General features: G+C 38.8%; 3 protein-coding genes across 3 annotated transcripts; all 3 read right to left on the bottom strand.

Annotated features, from left to right (window-relative positions):
• Positions 1–8: 8 nt before the first annotated feature.
• Positions 9–6,431, bottom strand: dlgap5 (discs, large (Drosophila) homolog-associated protein 5). The gene is made up of 19 exons (XM_026351452.1): positions 6,298–6,431; positions 5,537–5,779; positions 5,170–5,351; positions 4,922–4,996; positions 4,778–4,817; positions 4,609–4,689; positions 4,388–4,480; positions 4,201–4,275; positions 4,056–4,093; positions 3,693–3,937; positions 3,163–3,324; positions 2,845–2,933; positions 2,574–2,734; positions 2,385–2,486; positions 1,909–2,161; positions 1,142–1,815; positions 866–1,016; positions 533–576; positions 9–364 (listed from the first exon to the last, which is right to left on the bottom strand). The coding sequence occupies exons 2-19, from the start codon at positions 5,772–5,774 to the stop codon at positions 251–253; spliced, it is 2,817 nt and encodes a 938-aa protein (XP_026207237.1). The 5' UTR covers positions 5,775–5,779; positions 6,298–6,431; the 3' UTR covers positions 9–250.
• Positions 6,432–6,965: 534 nt separating this feature from the next.
• ccz1 (CCZ1 homolog, vacuolar protein trafficking and biogenesis associated) lies at positions 6,966–15,654 on the bottom strand. The gene is made up of 17 exons (XM_026352238.1): positions 15,515–15,654; positions 14,433–14,508; positions 14,244–14,340; positions 14,057–14,154; positions 13,814–13,907; positions 13,596–13,676; positions 13,471–13,518; positions 13,162–13,245; positions 12,311–12,486; positions 11,619–11,700; positions 11,313–11,374; positions 10,026–10,137; positions 9,710–9,743; positions 9,410–9,527; positions 8,250–8,408; positions 7,583–7,710; positions 6,966–7,482 (listed from the first exon to the last, which is right to left on the bottom strand). Exons 2-17 carry the CDS (start codon positions 14,444–14,446, stop codon positions 7,427–7,429), a joined length of 1,443 nt encoding a protein of 480 aa, XP_026208023.1. The 5' UTR covers positions 14,447–14,508; positions 15,515–15,654; the 3' UTR covers positions 6,966–7,426.
• A 584-nt stretch (positions 15,655–16,238) lies between these two features.
• On the bottom strand, positions 16,239–19,094 carry pvalb9 (parvalbumin 9). Its single transcript, XM_026351465.1, has 5 exons — positions 18,821–19,094; positions 18,101–18,168; positions 17,539–17,671; positions 17,064–17,173; positions 16,239–16,502 (listed from the first exon to the last, which is right to left on the bottom strand). The coding sequence occupies exons 2-5, from the start codon at positions 18,159–18,161 to the stop codon at positions 16,477–16,479; spliced, it is 330 nt and encodes a 109-aa protein (XP_026207250.1). The 5' UTR covers positions 18,162–18,168; positions 18,821–19,094; the 3' UTR covers positions 16,239–16,476.
• Between the last annotated feature and the right edge of the window lie 640 nt (positions 19,095–19,734).

Below are 19,734 nucleotides of genomic sequence, written 5' to 3'. Positions count from 1 at the left end.
ACAAAATGCACAGAGGCTTCAAATACAGTGAGTAATAAAAGCATTGAGTACCGTACTACATAACTGAAATGAACAATACCGACCATTTTCTTGTTGTGACTAGAACTTTAATTAAATGTTTTCGTAAAACAAAATTATTTTCCAGTAATCTAGTAAACGTCAAACATACTCAGATAGATTTTTTTTTTAAGTGGTATCAAAAGTTGCAGATAAAAATAAAAATGTAAAAATATAAAAGAAAAACTCCTTGCTACATGTTAGAGGGAGGGGTGAACACCATCAGGTCACTTTGACAGACAGACTGGCGTATGCGGTCTTTCAGGTCTGGGGTGAAGAGAAGCAGAGCAGACTCTGCTGTCTGGACCTACAGGGAGAAAACAAAAAGGAAATTCAGGAAGAATATTTAGAAACAATAACACTGAAATAAATACTGAGTCAAGAGTCGATGTAAAAATTTATTGTGGGTTCAAAAGTCAAAAATTGGTCATGCAGGAAATTGGGGGAAACAGAAAAAAAAGTAATAAACTCAGACCTGTGGTGACTGAAGAGTTAACACCGAAGGCACCGCTGACAGTGCTGTGGTAACAGTGAAAGAGTGAACAAAACTGAGTAAAGACAGCAGAGATGTGCACATCATTTTTAAATAAACCTGTACCAAGTGAAAGCTCAGTGTGATTCTTCCCGTTTACCCAGGCCATCACAACATTTTGCCTTAAAGTTGCAGTATACAGGTGTCCTATCTGAGGTGTGACAAGAAGAGGAGGAACCTAAAGCTATCACCTTCTAAAACTGCTACTATTCAAATGTGTTAATAACCCATAAGTACACAGTGGCCATTCATAGAACCTACAGATATCAATCTTACCTGGTTCTTGTTGAGTTAGAAGGTCCTCTGACTGACCTCTGGGACTCTCCATCTCTACATCTAGCGTCTCAATGGCAACCGTGTCCCTCGGTGAAATGCTGCATCTCTGTGAAGGCTGGAGGTAACGCTCAAAATCCAACCCGGGAATTTCCTTAGAAGTTACAAGAGAATAATTATTGTATAGTCAGATAGGACAAGTTGGATCAAAGCATTAAATGAAAGGAAACGTGCTGTGATTTTTTTCCATACAAAAACAAAACATTGAAAATTGTTTACCTCAACAACTGAGCTGTCAGGTGTACGGCACACAGGCTCTTGTTCCTCCACAGAGCTTTGTGCAGCAGTATGTGAGGAGATGGAAGGCTGGCTGGGAGTCACACAGGGTGACAGCGTAAAACTCAGAAATGATGAGGGCTCAGAACCCTTGAAGAAGGGAGGAGGTGTTTTGCATGAAGAGAGTGAGAGGATTGGACAAAGGGGTTTGTCAAGATGTACAGCTTCAGCTGGTTCAACTTGCTCCTCAGCTACAGAAATGGGTTGAAACGTATCTACAGGCATGGCTGTGCCCAATTCAGGAAAAGAAGCCGTGTTGTCCTGTGTGGACATTGTTTCTGATTCTTGTGCAGTGATTCCATCAGGACGGGTGTCATCTGAAAGTACTTCCTTGACAGGGGAGAAACAAAGGGAGACATTTACAGTGTCCTTTCTCTTCTTGGATGATTGAGGGGTGCCTCGCTGAGACTGTGGTGCTGGTACTGGGGTTTGGTCGAGTGTAAGATGGAGGTGGGCAGAAGCGAGGACAGTCGGAGCAGGGGAGGAGACTGCCTGTATAGGGGTTTTAGCCAGTACAAGGGATCGCCGAGTGACTCTTCTAGGTGTAAGAGAGTTGGAGCAAGGAGAAGCTTGAGGCAGAACAGCAGCACTCAGACGACTGGATCTCCTCACTGAACCTACAGACACAAAATCTGGTTATCAGTTTAAATCCTCTATCTCAAGCAGCAAGGAAAAGCATGCAAATGAACAGCATGGTATTTTTCTCTCACCTGATGGTTTGGCTGGGCCCTCCACCAAGCCTCCATCAAAGACTACTGGGTCTGGGATTTGGGCCTCTGCTTGGAGTTGTGGTTCCTGGGAGTTCAGGCAAGTGTTGTCCTCAGCATTAGCAGCATCATTTGCTGCTTTCTCTGCCTCAGCTGCCAATTGTTTGGCTTTCATGGCTGCTTTCACAGCTGCAAGGCGAGACTTGGCTGCTGTTGCTTTGGCTCCTGTTGGCTTCGCAGGTGCGGCTGATGGTTTCTGTCCAAATAAAAAAACTGTTATTTTGTGTTCATGTCATGGTTTAACAATCCTCAATTACTTTCCTGAGTTGACTGATGATTTTGACTCCAGAAACACCTACAGTATTGTGTGGTTAGGTTGATGAAACTGCTTAGGCTACAACATATATATACTACAAGGAACAGCACAAATGTATCTTTACGAAAGCAATTTATGAAACTAAACTAAGTTAAGACTTCACCTTTACTACTTTCCTCTGCCGTGGTGGGGGCTTGTGTTCCTCCACCCAGCCTCGACCTTCTGCTTCCTTGAGAGCGTCAAACTTCTTGTTGACATCCTCTACCTGAAAAAGTCACAGTATTAGTTTTCCTTCTCTCTATGTGTTAGGTGTATAAAACAATGTGTTGTCCTTCTTCTGCAAAGTAGTCACCTGGTAATAAACCATGTCCCAGAATCCCTGTAGGTCGGTGCAGGTGGTGATCTTTTCCCCTCGGCCCAGTTCACAGTCATCCACCAGACCGCTGAACTGTTTGAAGCGCTCTTTCATCAACAGCCTCGCCTGGCCGACAGCTGTACGCATGCGGTCTCTCACTAAACAGACAAGCGCAAGAAACACAATTGTTCAGCTAAGGAATTGTCTTTCCCTCTCAATAGGAATACTACTACTCTGTATAGCACAAAAACAACATATTCACACTCACTCTCTTCTGGGATGGATTCATCCTCCAATTTAGACTCCCAGTGAACACACAGAGCTGTCAGTCTGTCTGTCTCATTGGCAATTTCCGCTCTAAATTATGTACAAAAAAAAAAGAAATGCATTTAAATATGTGTATGTTAAATATTTTAGTTTATTATTGAGGTCATAGTGGGTGGTTTTTCTAACGTTTGTCCACCCTATTTGCATAACTAAGGGAAGCAAAACATTAGCAACACCTATTAATGAGTATAATAAGTATTGGATTGTAACAAAGTGGCTAGTGAGAGTATATGACCGATAGTGTAAAATGCTTCATCACCTAAAGTATGGTACATCATGCTTTGTTTCCAGAGGGCTGTCTGGAGTTGGAGGGGCCATTGTGGGAGATGTACGAGGAGGAGAGCGGTGTGGACTTTTAGGAGGAGTGGGTTCATTTGGCTCATCACTATACATAGGAACTGGTGGAAGACTGAAACTGCAGCTGGTTTGGAAGAACAACAGGGCATTTAGATCATAAAGAACATATATTCTAATAAAACTTTTCATAGATTGATTTTGTGTGCAACAATATTCAAGCTTCATAGTGTATTAAATGAACTTTTTTTTTTTAAAGTTATTTGGCAGACACTTTTATCCAAAGCAACTTACAGGTGAGGTCTAAAGCAAGCAAATATCTAAGCCAGGGAGAACTCAGGTAGCAGTTTCACAATAAAACAAACATGGTAACCGTGAAGGGACAACTCAAATTAGATTTTATTGCAACATGGTTGCATTAGTGTTATTTAGTTTTAGTTTGTTGTACCTTATAAACTGGATAAATCTTAAACAAAAAACAGAAAGAGAGAAAACCTTGGTGTAAGGAAGGCGTCTGCTGAGCGAGGAGTAAGTGGCTCAAACTTGAAAGATGACAAGCCAGCAGGAGCCTGGAAGACAAAATCTTTTGGAGCAAATGAATTTGGAGCTTCAGCACAGTCCACAGCAGGGACTGAGTCAGGTACAGCTTGGTTCACCACCATGTCTTCCTCCTCAGAACAAGATGTCAGACACAGAGCATCCGGTTTTTCCTCTGGCCCCTGCATATCCAGCTTGGGCTCCTTCACAAAGCAGAAACAACAAGCTACATGATCAACAAATCGCTGGTAAAAAAAAAAACCCCAAAAAAACAAACGGCAATCACAGGTTTAATGCATTTTCTGTTAAATTAATTCTTACCTTGGGAACAAGAGGCTCTGCAGTGTTACTGGCAGATGCTAAATATTAAAAGGAAAGAAACATCATGTAAGAAATTAAAACAATTGCTAAATATGGGAAAAGTAAAACTGATCATCGTTATAAATAGAACAGCTAACGATGATACCTTTAGAGTTCCTTTCCTTGCCAGATTTGGGTGGTAGAGGCTTGACGACTGCTCTGCTCCTCATGGTTCTTACATCTGAGTGTGTAGAGAGAGTTTTAATAATTTTGTTTGTAGTATTGTATCCATTGTTCTTACAGTTTCTAAGTCAAAGAATAAAACACTTTTCAAACTATGGCTAAACTTTAACCTGCAGCCCTAGGTTTGTCTTTCACTACTGGAGCTGCTGTAACAGGAGGCCTGTTGGTTGATCTGGTTGACAAAGCTCGTACGGCAGGTTCCACTACAGAAAGAATGACATGACAGAGACACAGAATGAGATGCAAATAAGGAAACACAATATGGTAAAACCAAAATAATAGCTAGACTCAAGGTCCCAATATGTGCAACAATTTTTCTTATCATCATTACCTGCACAGACTTTAGTTTTGGTTACAGTTGGTTTGACAGGAGGTACCCGGCTCCTGGTTAATCTTTCCACAGATGGTTGAGCTAGTTAGAGAAAAAGGTTTAGATCTAAAATATACTAGAATTGTGTAGATGTTTATCATTTCATTCAGGAGATGTTCAGTAAATTTACCTTTCTTTGGCACAGCATTTTCTTCTTGTGTCCTCAGAGGCTGTAAAGTTTTTGGCAAGAAGAAAACAAAACAAACTCCACATTAGCTTTTAGCTTTATATCACTGAATTTAAACATAATTAAGAAAAAAATATCTTCTAGTACTTTCTGTACTTGCAGCTGCTGTTTCATTGAACGAGTGACTCTGGTATTCTGGGGTGGAGCAATGTTCACTTTTGTCTGAAAGACACAGAACGAGTACATAGGAGTCATTTATATTTATAACATTTTATTACAACTGCGCCAGTCACAAAGAGCCATCCCTCTGTAGTAACTTGTGTCATATTATCCATTAGGAAAAAGGTGTAATTTACATTCACAGCAACAAAGTCTACAAATCAGTTCTTGCTCACCTCATTAGCTCTTTTTGCGGCAGTTGGGACCACAGGAAGAGAGACAGTGGAAATAGTATCCTTCGGATGATACAGACCAGTCTTAAATGCACCTTTTCGCTCCCTTTCCTTCTTTTCCTTCTCAAGAGCCTTACGCTCTTTCCAGCGCTCAAGCTGTTTCAACCTTTCTTCTACTGCCAAATCTGTGAAAAATCAGATGTATGACGTATGGATTATTTAACAGTTATGCATGTTTATGCATTGAATGGATGTTAAACATGCTTATATATAAATATATATATATATATACACACACTGGTTTTTTTCTATGGATCCCCCCCCTTGCATATGTGCATAGATTTGATTTTTGTTGTGTGTGGGGCTTTACTTTTAGCAGGTTTTGTGTGGATCTGTGTCTTCTCCTGAATGGTTGACATGTTGGCCACAGCCATGGATGCATCCAGGGAAGACATTTCCAGCTCTGGGAGCTTTTCTAGCTGCCTTCGTATGTTCACGGCCCGTTCTCGATTCTCCTTCTGGGACTGAGACCTTCTGCGGGACATTTTCACTCTCAGCATAGACACACTTGTGTCCCGCTGACGCAGGTGAGCAAACTGCGACTCCATGGTAACTTCAGTGATTAGGAAAAGAAATAGAAGATGGTGCATTACTGGTACACAGTATATCGTGCGTATATATGTATTTATAAACACACATACATGTATGATATGTATAACGTTTTATGTATATTAGACGTATTCTGCTGCTGAAATATAAATATAGCTAGTGATAAAATAATAGCCTGGGTGAAACAGAGAAAGACTTCGAAGGCAGCGCTCCGACATGTAACATTAGCTAGCTAATGTTAGCACAAAGCAGTCCTAACATTAGCTAACAACAAGTTAACGTTAGCTTCATCAACTTCACTTTGACCACTGACCATAACCAACATTAGGCTGTGTCTATAAAGCTTCTAACTGAGTTAGCGTTAGGGTTAAAAGTAATTTTCATGTTAGCTAACATTACAGTAACGTTACCCAGCACCGACTTTTCAATGAAGCAACGAACTTGGCTTTGCTGCACAGTTACCAATCAAATACCTAGCTAAACCTGCTTTATAGACAGTGTATAATCGCAGAGCCGTCTTACCTTGTTCTTAAGAAAACCTGTTATAAAAACAATCTTCGTTTTTGTTAGTCCTGTTGAAAACACTCCTAAACCCTCGGCATAACGGACGCTCTCAGCCCAACCTGGAAAACACAACAAACATGGCGGGTCAGTTTTCGAAATGCTTCCAAGTGGACGCTGATTGGCTGCGAGTCAAACGTGAACGATGCGCTCTGATTGGCTGTTTCCACCCATTGGCCTGGACTGAGGTGTAACATTTGTACATTTAAAACTACAACTTCCTTTTTGGACATTTCTCGCCTTGTCGTGATTTTCATCTTTCGCATAATATCAATATAATATCAAGTGTACTTTTTTTCTCTGTTTAGGATACTTCTAACCAGGATATTATGGGCTGAGATGCAGTGTAGATTCAAATAAACATTCTTTTGGCTGATGCATATAAGGCTATAGTCACCTTATTGATTAGGACCAAAAACAGTATATTCACACAACACCAGTTTTATATATGAGGGCTATATTTATGCTGCTTAATATTTGTAGACTAGTGATCCACATGTGAAGATTCTTGACATAATAGCATAATAATAAACAACTGTAGTGCTCATGAATGTTGGCGTTTGGTAGGTTTCCAGAACAAATACTTCCTTTGCACCTTCAGCTAAACAAAATACATTTCTTAGACTCAGTAAAATTACTTCATTTATTTAAAGTTAGAGCAGTTGTTTACAAACCACAATCATTTTACCATGATGACATTTTTAAAAGTATTACTGATCATTAAAATAACCTGGAATAAACCGTCATGTCAGTTTTTTTTTTCATTAATTTGCCATGATGTGTTCATTAAAAAGATGATGCATGAACAAACTTTTAATTTGAAAAAAATAAAATAAAATTAACACTTAACAAATCCTACAAGTATTTACAAAGAAAACAAGAAAATAAGTACATGTACAGTAAAAATCTGGATTTTTACACTTCGTTACAAGCAAAATTACAATTTTTGTGGGTTAAATTAAAAAAAACTTGTGAAATGCTTTTAAGTATTTTTATTTTACAATGCAATTATTGCATTACACTGATGCTGTCACGATACCCTGCAACGCAGAGTTTTTAGTGTGATGACAGAATCTGTCTTTGCACGTCATCAGTCTAAGAAGAATATGTTGTTGAACTGCGTCGCACAAAGTCGTTTGACCTCCTCTGTGGAACAGAAAAGATAAATGTGAGAAGAGTGGAGATCAGTACAGGCTGTCAATTGTGGTTGTAGTGACACAGATGTCCTGTGGTGGTGGAGACATACCGTTTACTTCAATCAGATTGGCGTTTTTCTGATTCAGGATCACATACAGTTCTCTCTGGTCTGACTTCTTGCCAACTACCCAGTAGTCTGTCATTGCTTTTACAATGATTTCTTCATCTTCATCAACCCTGGGAAACAGACACAACTAAGAACCATCAGACAGGGCAACTGCACATACAGCAGGTCAATTGTATTAAACTTTAATGAAACTTCAGTACAGGATTCTAGTTCAAGTACTAAAAACTCAACAGAGACCAACAGGTTCTGCTTAAAAATTCAATACATGAATAAAACAATGGCAGAAAGATACGATGACAAGCAGCAACTACACAACATCTGCACAGAAACAGGAACTGATATTGATACTGCAATAAATGTTGATGCCACTGTACACCCACAGATTGAAAATGGGACTGTCACATGACTACAGTCTTATGAGTGCTTTTAAAAAACCTGCAAATATGCCAGAAACATCATTTAATGCATGAAAATGACATCCAAGGGGAAGGACGTTAATATTTTTACATATTTTCTTTCATGAGTTTGTGAAACCAGAAAAACACCACACAGTCCTTCTTTGGGGTTCCCATAGTTTCAATGGCTTCATCCTGACAAAAGCAGTAGTGTCAAGTTTCCTTCACAACTGTATCTATTCTACCAAATGTACCTGGCAAAGTCACAGTTAATGTCTCCCAGGATCTTCATGAGGTCAGCATGAACAGAGGTGAGGCAAACACTGGCGGTCTTCCTCATATGGATGGTGCTCTTCTCTGCCAGGTTCATGTGGTTGAAGTAGATGAACTTAAACTGGGGCTCCTTCTCTGGCCTGAATAGATGAAAATGAAGGAACCGATTAAAAAGGACTGCTCATTGGGATAGAAGAATAATCCCTCCCCCCCCCCAAGAATTTGTTTTTATGACACTTATTGTTAAGTGTGGAGTCACATGAAGTAGGGGAGGAATATTCAGGCAAAACTTTGAATAGGAGGAACACCATATCTTACCACTGCATTTTATTACTACAAGCTAGGGTGGTGGCGGCTGTATACAGTGACTCAGTAAGAGACCAACAAGGTCAAGTTAAAGAGTCGGGCTCTCTCTTTGGCAGACCTTTTTGTAATCACACATTAATAAATTATAAAGTAAGCCAAATCACTTTGGATGATAAGATCGACCAAAAAGCAACGTGCATTTTGATTAAGCCTACTCCATTGTCCACCCACACTACAACAAGCTTAGGGCACAGTTGGTGTCACAGTTTATCTGACAACGCCACTGTGACTGCTTCTCTGGAAGTGTTTATGTATTCAAATAGACCCCACAACTGATTTTATCTATGCTGTGTCTAATTATTTAGCTCCAACAGGCCAAATCAGGACACTGAAAGGTAATTGACAAATTTGGGACAGCATTATTTATTCAGAAGATTCTTCACTACAGTGATTAAAATGGAGCCCATCAAATTGTCTGGGCCAGGGAGTCCAGTCTTGGATTACCGGCCAGGATGTATCTATGATAACTACTGGGGTTAATGGGGAACAGGCCAGGATGTCAATCTTTAAAGCTACACTGCTTGAATTACTCCTAAGTAGTGCTACAACATTATTCAGTAGTATTAGGAGTGTTGTTTATCATTGCCATTCAGGCAGAGTGAATGTGAAGAGCCGCAAACTGAAGACAAAAAACAGGACAAACATGGTTGACAAACAGCTTCTGTGTATCGATAGAATAGCAAATCATCTATAAAATCTTGCCTTGTGGAGGAGTGACTACAATGAGAAAGAACTGGATAATAAATTAGGAGAGTGTGGCAGATTCTCCACTGACCCTGATGTCCTGCGATTAATGGTGAACTGTTCGCATATATCAGATGCGAGCAAGGTAAGCTGAGGGCCCACCAAGCTGTCCAACTGTTCACAGAAGTCCCTCGTCAGCTCCACAGAGGCTAGCAAGACAGGAAGACAACAAAGTCAGCTATCATGGGACACAGGCCATTTTACTGCTATATAAAAGTGACAATATGACAGTACAATAAAATACCAAAAATAATATAGTTTCATTTTTTTGCAATTAAGAGGGAATAAGGAAATGAAACTCCATTCTGTGAGTGGGTGGGCCCATACTTACCACTGATCATAAAACAAGCTGCAGCACTCATCGCCTGGAAAAGAGCAGATCAATGCAGGTTAGATGCAGAATCAGGGTCATGCAGGTTAGAACTCACATTAACATGATAAGAGTTGTACGATGTATTTAATCATTTTAAAATTCATCTGTCTAATCCCAAAAATCCATACAGTTTGACAGATTATTGGGATATTTATTAATACACAAAAAGCAAATAATGTCCCTACAAATTTAATACACAAATAAATTACTCTGTATGAGTAAATCAGGACAATACCAGGGACTATCATGACACATCAGACTGTATTCACTCTACCTTATAAACAATCAGATGAAGTTCCTCATACCCGTCCTCTGCACTAACAAATATTTTTGGAAATCGGAATTTGGCCTCTGGATCTTTAAGATTGGTGGGTCCTGTTAAAAACCTGGAGAGAACAGAGGATAGCACAGAAGGCTTGGTAAATAATCACAGAACTACTATAGAACGAAAACTGAAAGCCTGAGATGCAGGTAATTCTGTAAAAATTAGCCAGAAGAGAAGTGGAACTCCAAACATTGTGTTTTGCCCTGATGTTAGATGGTTGTCTTGTTTTATGGACAAATAGATTTTTGAATTTAAAAAAGCTGGAACTAACGGACAATTTATCAAAAAGATCAAAAAAACAGATTCTGACATAACTTTTCAACTCAAGATTCATCCTCATGGGATTGTAAGCATCTACAGCAAATGGCACGGAAGCCAGATTTATTATTTTCTTTAACAAAATTTAATAGATCCAACTGTGAGAAGATTTGATGTGATGGTAAGAAAATCTCAAGACAGGGAGTTGTTTACCAAATTATATGATTTCAATTTATTTGATAGGTAGGTGGCCTGTATCAGTCAAGATATCTTGACAGGGACTGAACCAGACCTGGAGAGATTCACTTTCTTGGTTCTACAGAAGAAGCTTTTCCAACCCCTGTGCCTTTTCTCTGTGTAACTTGAGTCAATCTGGTGTGGGTGCATATACTAAATATCATAATTACTTTTTCTGACCTGCACCAAATAATATATATATTAATATATGTGTTGAGGTAAGAGGTGGAAACGTGTGTTTCTTGTCCCATGTTATGTCACCAGGAGTCAGACTTGGACTACAGAAAGAGTCCCACTCTATCTTCAGACACCAGTTCCATCAAATAGCAGTAGATAGTCATTTTTTTGTCACACCTGAGCAAACTTTCTCTAGTTACATATGCACACCGAAACTCAATAGTGGATTTACCCGAGACTCTGCAGTGTTACTCTATCCTTGTTTTGTTGCTTAGCAACAAGGGTGTTAGCTAAGGGAGTTACCCCCGTATCTAATTTGCCTTACTACAAGCAAAGCTCATCACTGTCAGTGGGTCGAAACTGATGCTGCCACACAGACATACATCCGTATATAAACATCCATGTGCACATCCTGAGTATGCATTTGATGCGTAAAAAACATCCTCAACTGACATTACTCCCATGACCACACCAACATTTAACAACATCTAAATTCTATTCTCATTTTTCTCAGACTCTCTGCAGAGGAAATCGGTACCCAGACACACATGGTTGGGGACTTACCTCCCATAGTGCAACAGATTTCCTGCAACCTCCGGCCTCAGAGGAGAGTCCCTGCCAACCAACTAAGACAATAACAGACAATAAAAAGGCTGATTATCATCATTGTTGTTTTAAACAAAAGTCCAAACAAAAACTGATGAACTCTTCTATAAAATAACAAGCAAGAAAAAGCTTAGCATTATCATAGCACAGTTGTCAGGTCACATTCAAAGGAAATGAGCCTCCTTCTTCCATCCTACACAAACCTCTCCTTTGTTTCTTTTGTGACATCCTCAATTATTCCCTATACGTCTATCAGCTATTTACCTCTGGTTCAGAGTGTCTGGGGAACAGCGAGGTGGTGAGGTACTTGTACAGGATCCTCATGTCATCTTGTTCCAGTCCACTCCTGCACACACAACGACAAAAATCACACAGTTGTCATATTGCATACTGACTGCATGTTTGTGTGCTGTAATTTTCGTTGTACTGTAAACTGTGTTGTACTTAATGGGGTTAGATATTAAAGCTATAGTGTCTCTTGGTGATAATTACTGTTCAGCAGTGGTGGTAAACATAGTACAATGACTGCTCAAGAGCACAGCATGGCAGCACACAATGCAACCACTTAATTTGGACAATAATTAAACAGCTGTTTCCTGTCTATTGACAGTTCACAATGAAAGATCACACTGTTCTCGAGACTATTCATTGGAAATCATGTAACCTCTGCATTTACACGGCGAGTCGGATGGCTGACAGTGCAATTAAAGGTAAGTGGCATGTCAGTAAGCACTTTAAATAGAAAGAGGATTACAGTAGACGCAATGTTTGATGCATCCTCTGTTTTGTCAGAATGTCATGTGTTTACAGATGCCAATGCTAGCACTTTATCTTGGTATATGGTTGCAAATACTGTACGTGTGGATTGTGAGAGCTGTTAAATCTAGCAGATGATGTCTTTTAAAGACAGGCACACACAGTTTGGAGCAATTTTTAAACAAGTATTGGGTCTGTACCAGATAAGCTGGTCGTTATAGAGGAAAGCTGTGTATTTGATCAGACTGAGGCTCTCCTCCACTCTGTTGACGAAGGACTGGATCTTCAGGTAGGTCATCTTGTCCAGTGGGAAGAAGCTGATGCCTGCAAATACATCCAGCAGGTCGCAGAACTGCAAGTGGAGAGTCTGCAGATACTGGAAACCCCAGAATGAGCACACACACACACACACACGCCAAAAATAACAAGACACACGAGACGGAAAGGAGAAAAGGGTTAGTTTACCTGTCTTCTTACAGTGCAATAAAGAAAGTGAAATAAGAAACTCTGTGACTGAGACTTTGTAGGGACTATTGCATCACCCTGGGGCAGAGAGGCACTGACACTCAACCTCTGATATGCATGCAGCCTCTCTCTTTCACTCTGTCTTTGGGTTTTGGTTACATGGTGCAGAGGGAAGCCCGTGTTAACTCAAGAAGGGTATTCCATAATTAGAAATAAATTTTTAAATATTTTTGGAAAGGTGTTTATGCCTAGAGCTGCACTACAGCTAATGCTGACACAAATATTAAGAAATCGCCTTTTCAACAGCTTTCCTTAGAGTGACACGAGTATTTACAGTAAAACTAACAAGTACATTCCAAATATTATCAGCAGACGACTCTCCTTGTGAAAACATTTATTTTCAGGTGTGACTGACTTTTTATAAACAAATGATCCAATGAAAATTAATCGTGCAGACAAAACAACGTCAGTATATATTGGGCATATTAAAAAAATGCATGATTTGAAATTGAATAAAAAACAAACAAACAAAACTAATCCACATAGCAACCAAGTAAATAATGGATAGGTTAGGTTACAGTATTACCCTGTAGAAGAATTTTTCAAGCTTTTGAGTGAGCAGTTCCACTCCACCGGCTTCCATTGCTCTGCTAAATGTGCCATTGAAGAGCTATAACACATGGAAAATAATCATTATTAGAAGATTATTCTTTTAGCAAACTAGTTGTTTGACAAACTGCAGGTATGCCAATACATGTCCTTTGTAGAGGAGGTTTGTTGGAATAAACCCCTAATGCAGAAAAATATACGTTGAAAAAAACAATGTACACTTAATATGTAAAAACACAAAGTTATTAACAGTGTGAAAAATAATGTAAAACATACTGGAACTGACCTTATACATACTGTAGCACTGTCTTACAACTGCACCGTAAACAGTATCCTAAAGCAAGACAAAGCACATTAACTTAAAAATGCCAATATCTTGAGACCAATGTGATGACATTTAGAAGTACTCACAAGTATTTCCTCTTCCTGATATTCTATTGTGGGAGGTTTACCATCTTTGCTTGGTTTCTCAATCATTGGGTTTCGAACCACCTGAGGAGTAGACAGAAAAAAAAAACATAGATTAAAAAGGGATTAGATATGTAAAGCTAAATTACATTCCAAAGAAAGTAAACAAAGTCTAGACAAACAAAGTAAATGCTAAACAAGCAATGTTCATGTGTTAATACCATTACGATCCAGAAATTGTCCTCGGGCTCAAAGAAAAACTGCCGGTTCTTCTGTGTGTGTAGAGATTTAGCTGGTTTGGTTGGACAAAAGGTTCTGGAAGATAAAACATGACAGTGAAAAGAGAGAAGACACAACAAAACCAGATAATAACGTACAAATTTTGTGCAGACATTAGATATTTATCAGCAGCCACTTATTGCAACATTCTTCCTCTGTTTTAAATACAGCATTATGCTCTGTACCTGGTGAACTGTACAATGGCTTCACAAAGTCCCACATTTCGGATCTTCTCGTTCTTCTCAACTTCACTGGGGTGGTAAAACAAAATTTTCTTCTCTTCCTAAAGAAAGATTATCTGCTTTAGCAATGTCCAGAGTTAAAAAAAAAAACTGAGTCAGATACAAAATAATCTCTGGGTGTCATGCTCACCTCTCCTTCCCTTGGTCCAAATGTAGGGTTGTAAATGAAAAAACTGAGCAGACATGGTGTGTATTGTTTCTCTTGCATTCCTGAGGCCATTCTGGGACTGTAACAGACACAAAGATTTGAGTTAGGGGACAGATAGATTTCAAGTTACATCACTGACAGCTTGCATCATCACAACCAAGTGTTATTTACCTTATCATCAGCATTAGTGTAACTTGTGTCTCGATTTCCTTTGCTCCGGAGACAGTTTGGTTAGCATGCCGTGTGCCTGCATAATGAAGACAAGTACTGTAGCATGACAAATCTAGAGATAACAATCATCAACTTGTTACTGATGAATTCACGCATGGAGAGTACTGTAGATGGGCATCAGGTCAAAGTTGAAATCTGCAGTTTTTTTTGTTGATGTAAAAAATGAAGGGTTACATCATGGTAAATTATGTTTATAGGATGGTTGAAAAAAAAAACACTTAAGATAGAGTTTAATACTCTGGTATGTTTAAGTAGCAATTGTATTTTCTAACAGATAACTATAACTGAAAGATTTAAATTCTAACAAACCTAAAGTATAAACACTGTTGCTGGTGCCACTGTTTATTTGGTACACCTAGATAAAAATGCAAAAGTATTTTAATACTCGAGGTACACACACTGATATGAATGCAGAACACAGGGTATACATGTACACAATAACATGTGAGTGGATTTAGAGGCCCTCTCTAGTGATGTGGCTCAAACTAAAGCGTTTAAAATTACCTCACAGTTCAATCAATACAAAAACTTAAACATTTTAAATGCATGAAGCGAACATGGGTTTAAATAGCCCAAGGCATTTGTATGAGCAATACTCCCACCGTGCTAATGCGCCAACCTACTACAGTGTAATGAATCCTCATTACAACTATCTCGTATTATATCAGATTTTCAATGTTTAAGATATAACGCTCACACTGTAATTTACTACTAGGACATTGTACAAACAAATACCAGTAAAATTAGCAACGCCACTTAAATGTTGTCGTTTAACTTGCGAAATAAGTTATTTGTTTCTCATGTATTCACACATTAGCTGCTTTTATAACTTATAACTTCACGGATTACATGTACACGCACAGGGTAAAGTCTGTAGCTCTGCAGATTAACAACAGTGTTAGCAAGACAACAACCGGTGCTAACGTTAGCTGCTAGCAGTAGAGTTGTGTTTGCTCAGATCCAGGCGCAGGAAAAGTCAGTGAACCGTGGCAGTAACACAATAACACGACGATAAAACTCACCTTAGAGAGCAAATACCCAACACGTTCAGCAGCTCGTGAGTGTAAACAGCGTAAATAAAAATAAAAAATTTAATGGGATCAATGAGACGAAATGCCGCATTATACTTTACATTCTTCACTTCCTGCTTTTGACAGCGCGGTGTCACAACTATGACTGTTCGGGGGAAATCGAGTTCATGTCAAATAAAGGTTCCTAGTCAGACGGGGTTATTTCTGATGCATCATAGGACCAAGATCGTTTTAATAAATTAATATACTATTGTGATTGTAATCATATTTTGTTTGAGCTATACTGTACTGTCAGTCTGTCGTTTGATAAACTGACAGAGAAGTTTTCATTGCACTCTCGAGAATATAACTCTGGTAACTCAAAATATAGTAATAAATACTTTTGAACAAGTGTCGTTATTCTAACTCAGCTAAGCAAATATTTAGTTTATAATTACATTTTTCATACCTTAATTGCATTTGTTTATGTACTGTAGCTCCTCATAGCACACTGGGGAAATTAGTGACATTTGGTAGTGTTTGGTGGGATCCTGTTAACCACCAAGTGGCTAATATTTGATTTATAGGCTACTATATATATCTGTCAATTTGTCTTTTATATTGCTTACTGAGGCCCATCTATTGTTATCTATTGTTATATTGTTATAACACGTCTTACAAGAGATAAGGACAAGCAGGTAACTAGGTTTCCACATGTTTATTTGTGTCATTCATTGTCAGAGGTGGGATGTGCATAGATCAAAAAAAAAAAAAAAAAAAAAGAAAACATGGACCAATGCAGTGGAAATTAAATGCCTTATGTTTTTAAATAGACAAAAGGTCATTTAAAAACAATTAACACACAGTTTTAATAGAAAAAAAACTGGGAAATGTCCTGGGAATGTAAGCTGGGGTCAGATGACTCTAGAAGTGGGGAGATGACTGAAGCCTGGAGCTGTCTTCATCTGGAGAACTCAGGACAGGACCATAGTCTGGAATTCTAGACATAAATACAGCATTTTGAAATAGCCATGCATTATCTTACAGCAATATAGATAAAAAAAAAAAACCCACATGATGCAACACTGTTCCTGAGCCAACATTCTTACAGTTATAGTAAATTAAATTATTTCTAATTCTAAATAATTATTATATTATCTTTTGTAATGCATCTTTCAACTGTGTTACTGTTGTTGGCAAATAATTGAACACAAAGAACATTATTGCTTCAAATAATGAATAGTTAACTTAGGCTTGTTTAAGATTTTACATTTGAGCTTTAAAACAATATAAATATGTTTGTCAGTCTTTTAGTCACTCCTGTGTTAACTATACTGTCACTATATAAGTGAAGAAGCTTCAGGTAGCACATAGAAATGTCTGGTACACAATGTATGGTACACTTTAACAGAATTTAAAACAGGAACCTCTAACTTGTAGAGGTGAGGATGCATTTTCTTTCTTTATTAAAAGTGCAGTGAGAGGCTGAGATTTAATCCAACCGCAGAGATAATTTCTGCTCACATAAAGAGAAATACAATCAGAGAAATCAGATACTGACCCTCTGCTCCAATTCTGCCATCATTGTCATCATCAGCTGCTGAGATGAAGGTCTTGGTTTCTGCTTCAGTCAGTGTCCTCGCTCCAGGGACAAACTGCTGCAGAAAGTACCTACACACACACACACATTACAGAGAGAACATATATTTATATTACCTTTTTTTAAGGTTAACTTTTTCCTGATCCTAAAGGCCCATGAATACGGAAACTGGTGAGGGTTAAGTCTACTCTTAGCCTCACAAAAGTAAATTGTATACCACAAATACAACAGTAACAATTTGCACACAGTGTATTTATTAGGATAAAGGTTTAATGGTGTCATTCCAGTAATCCTACAGTGAGATTTATTGTCTCTCTTCCTGTCAGACACTACTACACACACACAATTATATACTAAGCTCTGTAGCTCACTACAAATAAAGAAACAAATGTTCTGTAAGTTGGGAATGGGAACTTTTCAGGCTTTTGTCACACACTTGAGCTCAGACTCCTCGATGTAGCCGCTGTTGTCCTCATCAAGGATCTGGAAGACATCTTTGATCTCCTTGGGTGTCTTAGAGGACAGGCCACACAGCCGGAAGAACTTTTTGTAGCAGAATGAGTCTGGAGCTGAAAACACACAAATCAACACACGACCACAGACATCTTCAGTTCTGAAATGAGCAGGAACAAGAATGGTGTCAGAGCTGACACGCAAGGTTCACCGGGGTGAATGTGGATGTGGAGATTAAAACAGCATGCAGCTGCTGTCCAGGTGGGAGATTTTCCAACCCCTGTTTTTTTATCTTTTAAGGCCAGCAGACACATGCCTCTACTAAAATAGACAAGATGATTAAAAACCTTTTCAAATTCAGATCTCATCACCGTTCCGTTAAAGCTGGGTCTGACTTTACAGGACAGGTTACTGTACATTACGCAGCTTTTCATGTATTTAGCGGCTCTTTTTTTTGAGAGCCATTAGTTTAAAAGATTAGTAGAGCAAGGTTTGGTCTAGGATGTGTGTGTGTGTGTGTGTGTGTGTGTTTGTGGAGATGCTACCTTGACAGTCCTTGACAGCATTTTCAATAGCCTCAGCTGAAAGGATGGAAGTGAGTGACATGTTGGTACTGCAAGGTAAAAAAAACAAGTTTGGTAAACTCTTCACACAAACAATCATCTTTTTGATCATGTGTCATGGTGGATTAAGTAGATTTTCTTTTTAATTTGCAGAGGTATCTAGGTTAATATTATGATCCCATCAAAGCTCCACTAGTGGTTGCTTGGAAAATATGCCTAGGTTATCATAAAATAATTGTGAAACCAGAAACTTTTATTTGGAAAATTCAATTGCCTTTACATATAGTGTTGTATGTGTTATATCAGTTTACTGTTGCTGTGCTACATGTTTTATTTAATTAATGTTTTTTGCCTTTAAATAGTCAACTGGTTGGTCTTTGGTGCAAGATAATTGGTGCACAAAAATTTTATTTGACCAAAAAGCACGCCTTTACAGGACTGCTGTCATGTGAGCATGTATTTAAACACACAACTTTTTTCCCCCCAATATATTGAAATAAATAGTCTCTTAAATACTGAGTTCAAATAACATATATTTAAACTTTTTTTTTGTCAGTTTGTTTCCTTAATGGTGTATTTATTATTTCATGGGAACAATAAACTTGAATAGATCCCTGCAAAACTCCAGGCTACATTAGCAGATCCCTGTGGAGGCAGATGCACCTGTACTGAGAGTTTTCCCTGTGCATCTGTGGGACTCACCTTTGTTGGCTCGGTTTCCTCTCTGTCCGGGTCCAAAACAGCAGCAGATAAGGCTTTGTGGTGACTGCTCACAGCTGGCTCAGCCTTATATACACCGGGGTGGATGCACTGATGGATGCTTGAGTTTCCAACCTGTCCCAGGATCAAATTTATCCGCAGCCTGCCTCCTCTTTCTCAAGTTCCTCACCTGCTCACCTGCCCAATTAACCTTCACTGTTTATATACAGTACACGCTGCTCACTCTCGGTTTCTCCCTTACCATCATAACACTGTGTCCAATCATCTTTTCTCCTGTGTGAAATTGTTTTCTCTCTCTCCTCCTTTGCCTCTTCTCTACTCTCTCTCTCTACTCTCTCTCTCTCTCTCTCTCTCTCTCTCTCTCTCTCTCTCTCTCTCTCTCTCTCTCTCCTCTCTGCAGGTGCATGTGAAAGCTTATAGACATCTCAAATTTAATCATGCCCCTTTTTGACTTTGGTTTTAGTGAATAATCTTCTAAATTCAGGTGACCACAGCCTGCAGTGGGGCATAAATCATCTTTTGACTCACCAGGGGATTGTCATGCTTTGTCAATTAGGTTACAGTGTGTATCACTCTGATTTTACGAGCAAAGTAACTGAAAACTGACTTTCGGAAGTGCACGCTTTAAATAAAAGTCATTGTATGTTAGTAGCACTAGAAGATATATTTATTAAAAGCAAGATTCAGCTAAGATTTAGTTATGACATCTCCCCATTGCAAAGATGCTTTAAGAGGTATTTCCATACACTTAACACACTGGCCTGTTTATGCAAGTTTTGTGCTTTGCGAAGGGGTTTACATGGAAAATTACATCACATTTCACAGAAGGGGAATATAATTTTGGGTTGTTCCAGGTACATGTTCTCCAAAAAACACACAAACAAACAATTCAATTC

Source organism: Anabas testudineus, chromosome 19 (genome assembly GCF_900324465.2).
Source record: "Anabas testudineus chromosome 19, fAnaTes1.2, whole genome shotgun sequence".
Taxonomy (NCBI): Eukaryota; Metazoa; Chordata; class Actinopteri; order Anabantiformes; family Anabantidae; genus Anabas; species Anabas testudineus.
Note: the sequence above shows the minus strand (reverse complement) of the source record. Positions and strands in the feature narration are given on the sequence as shown.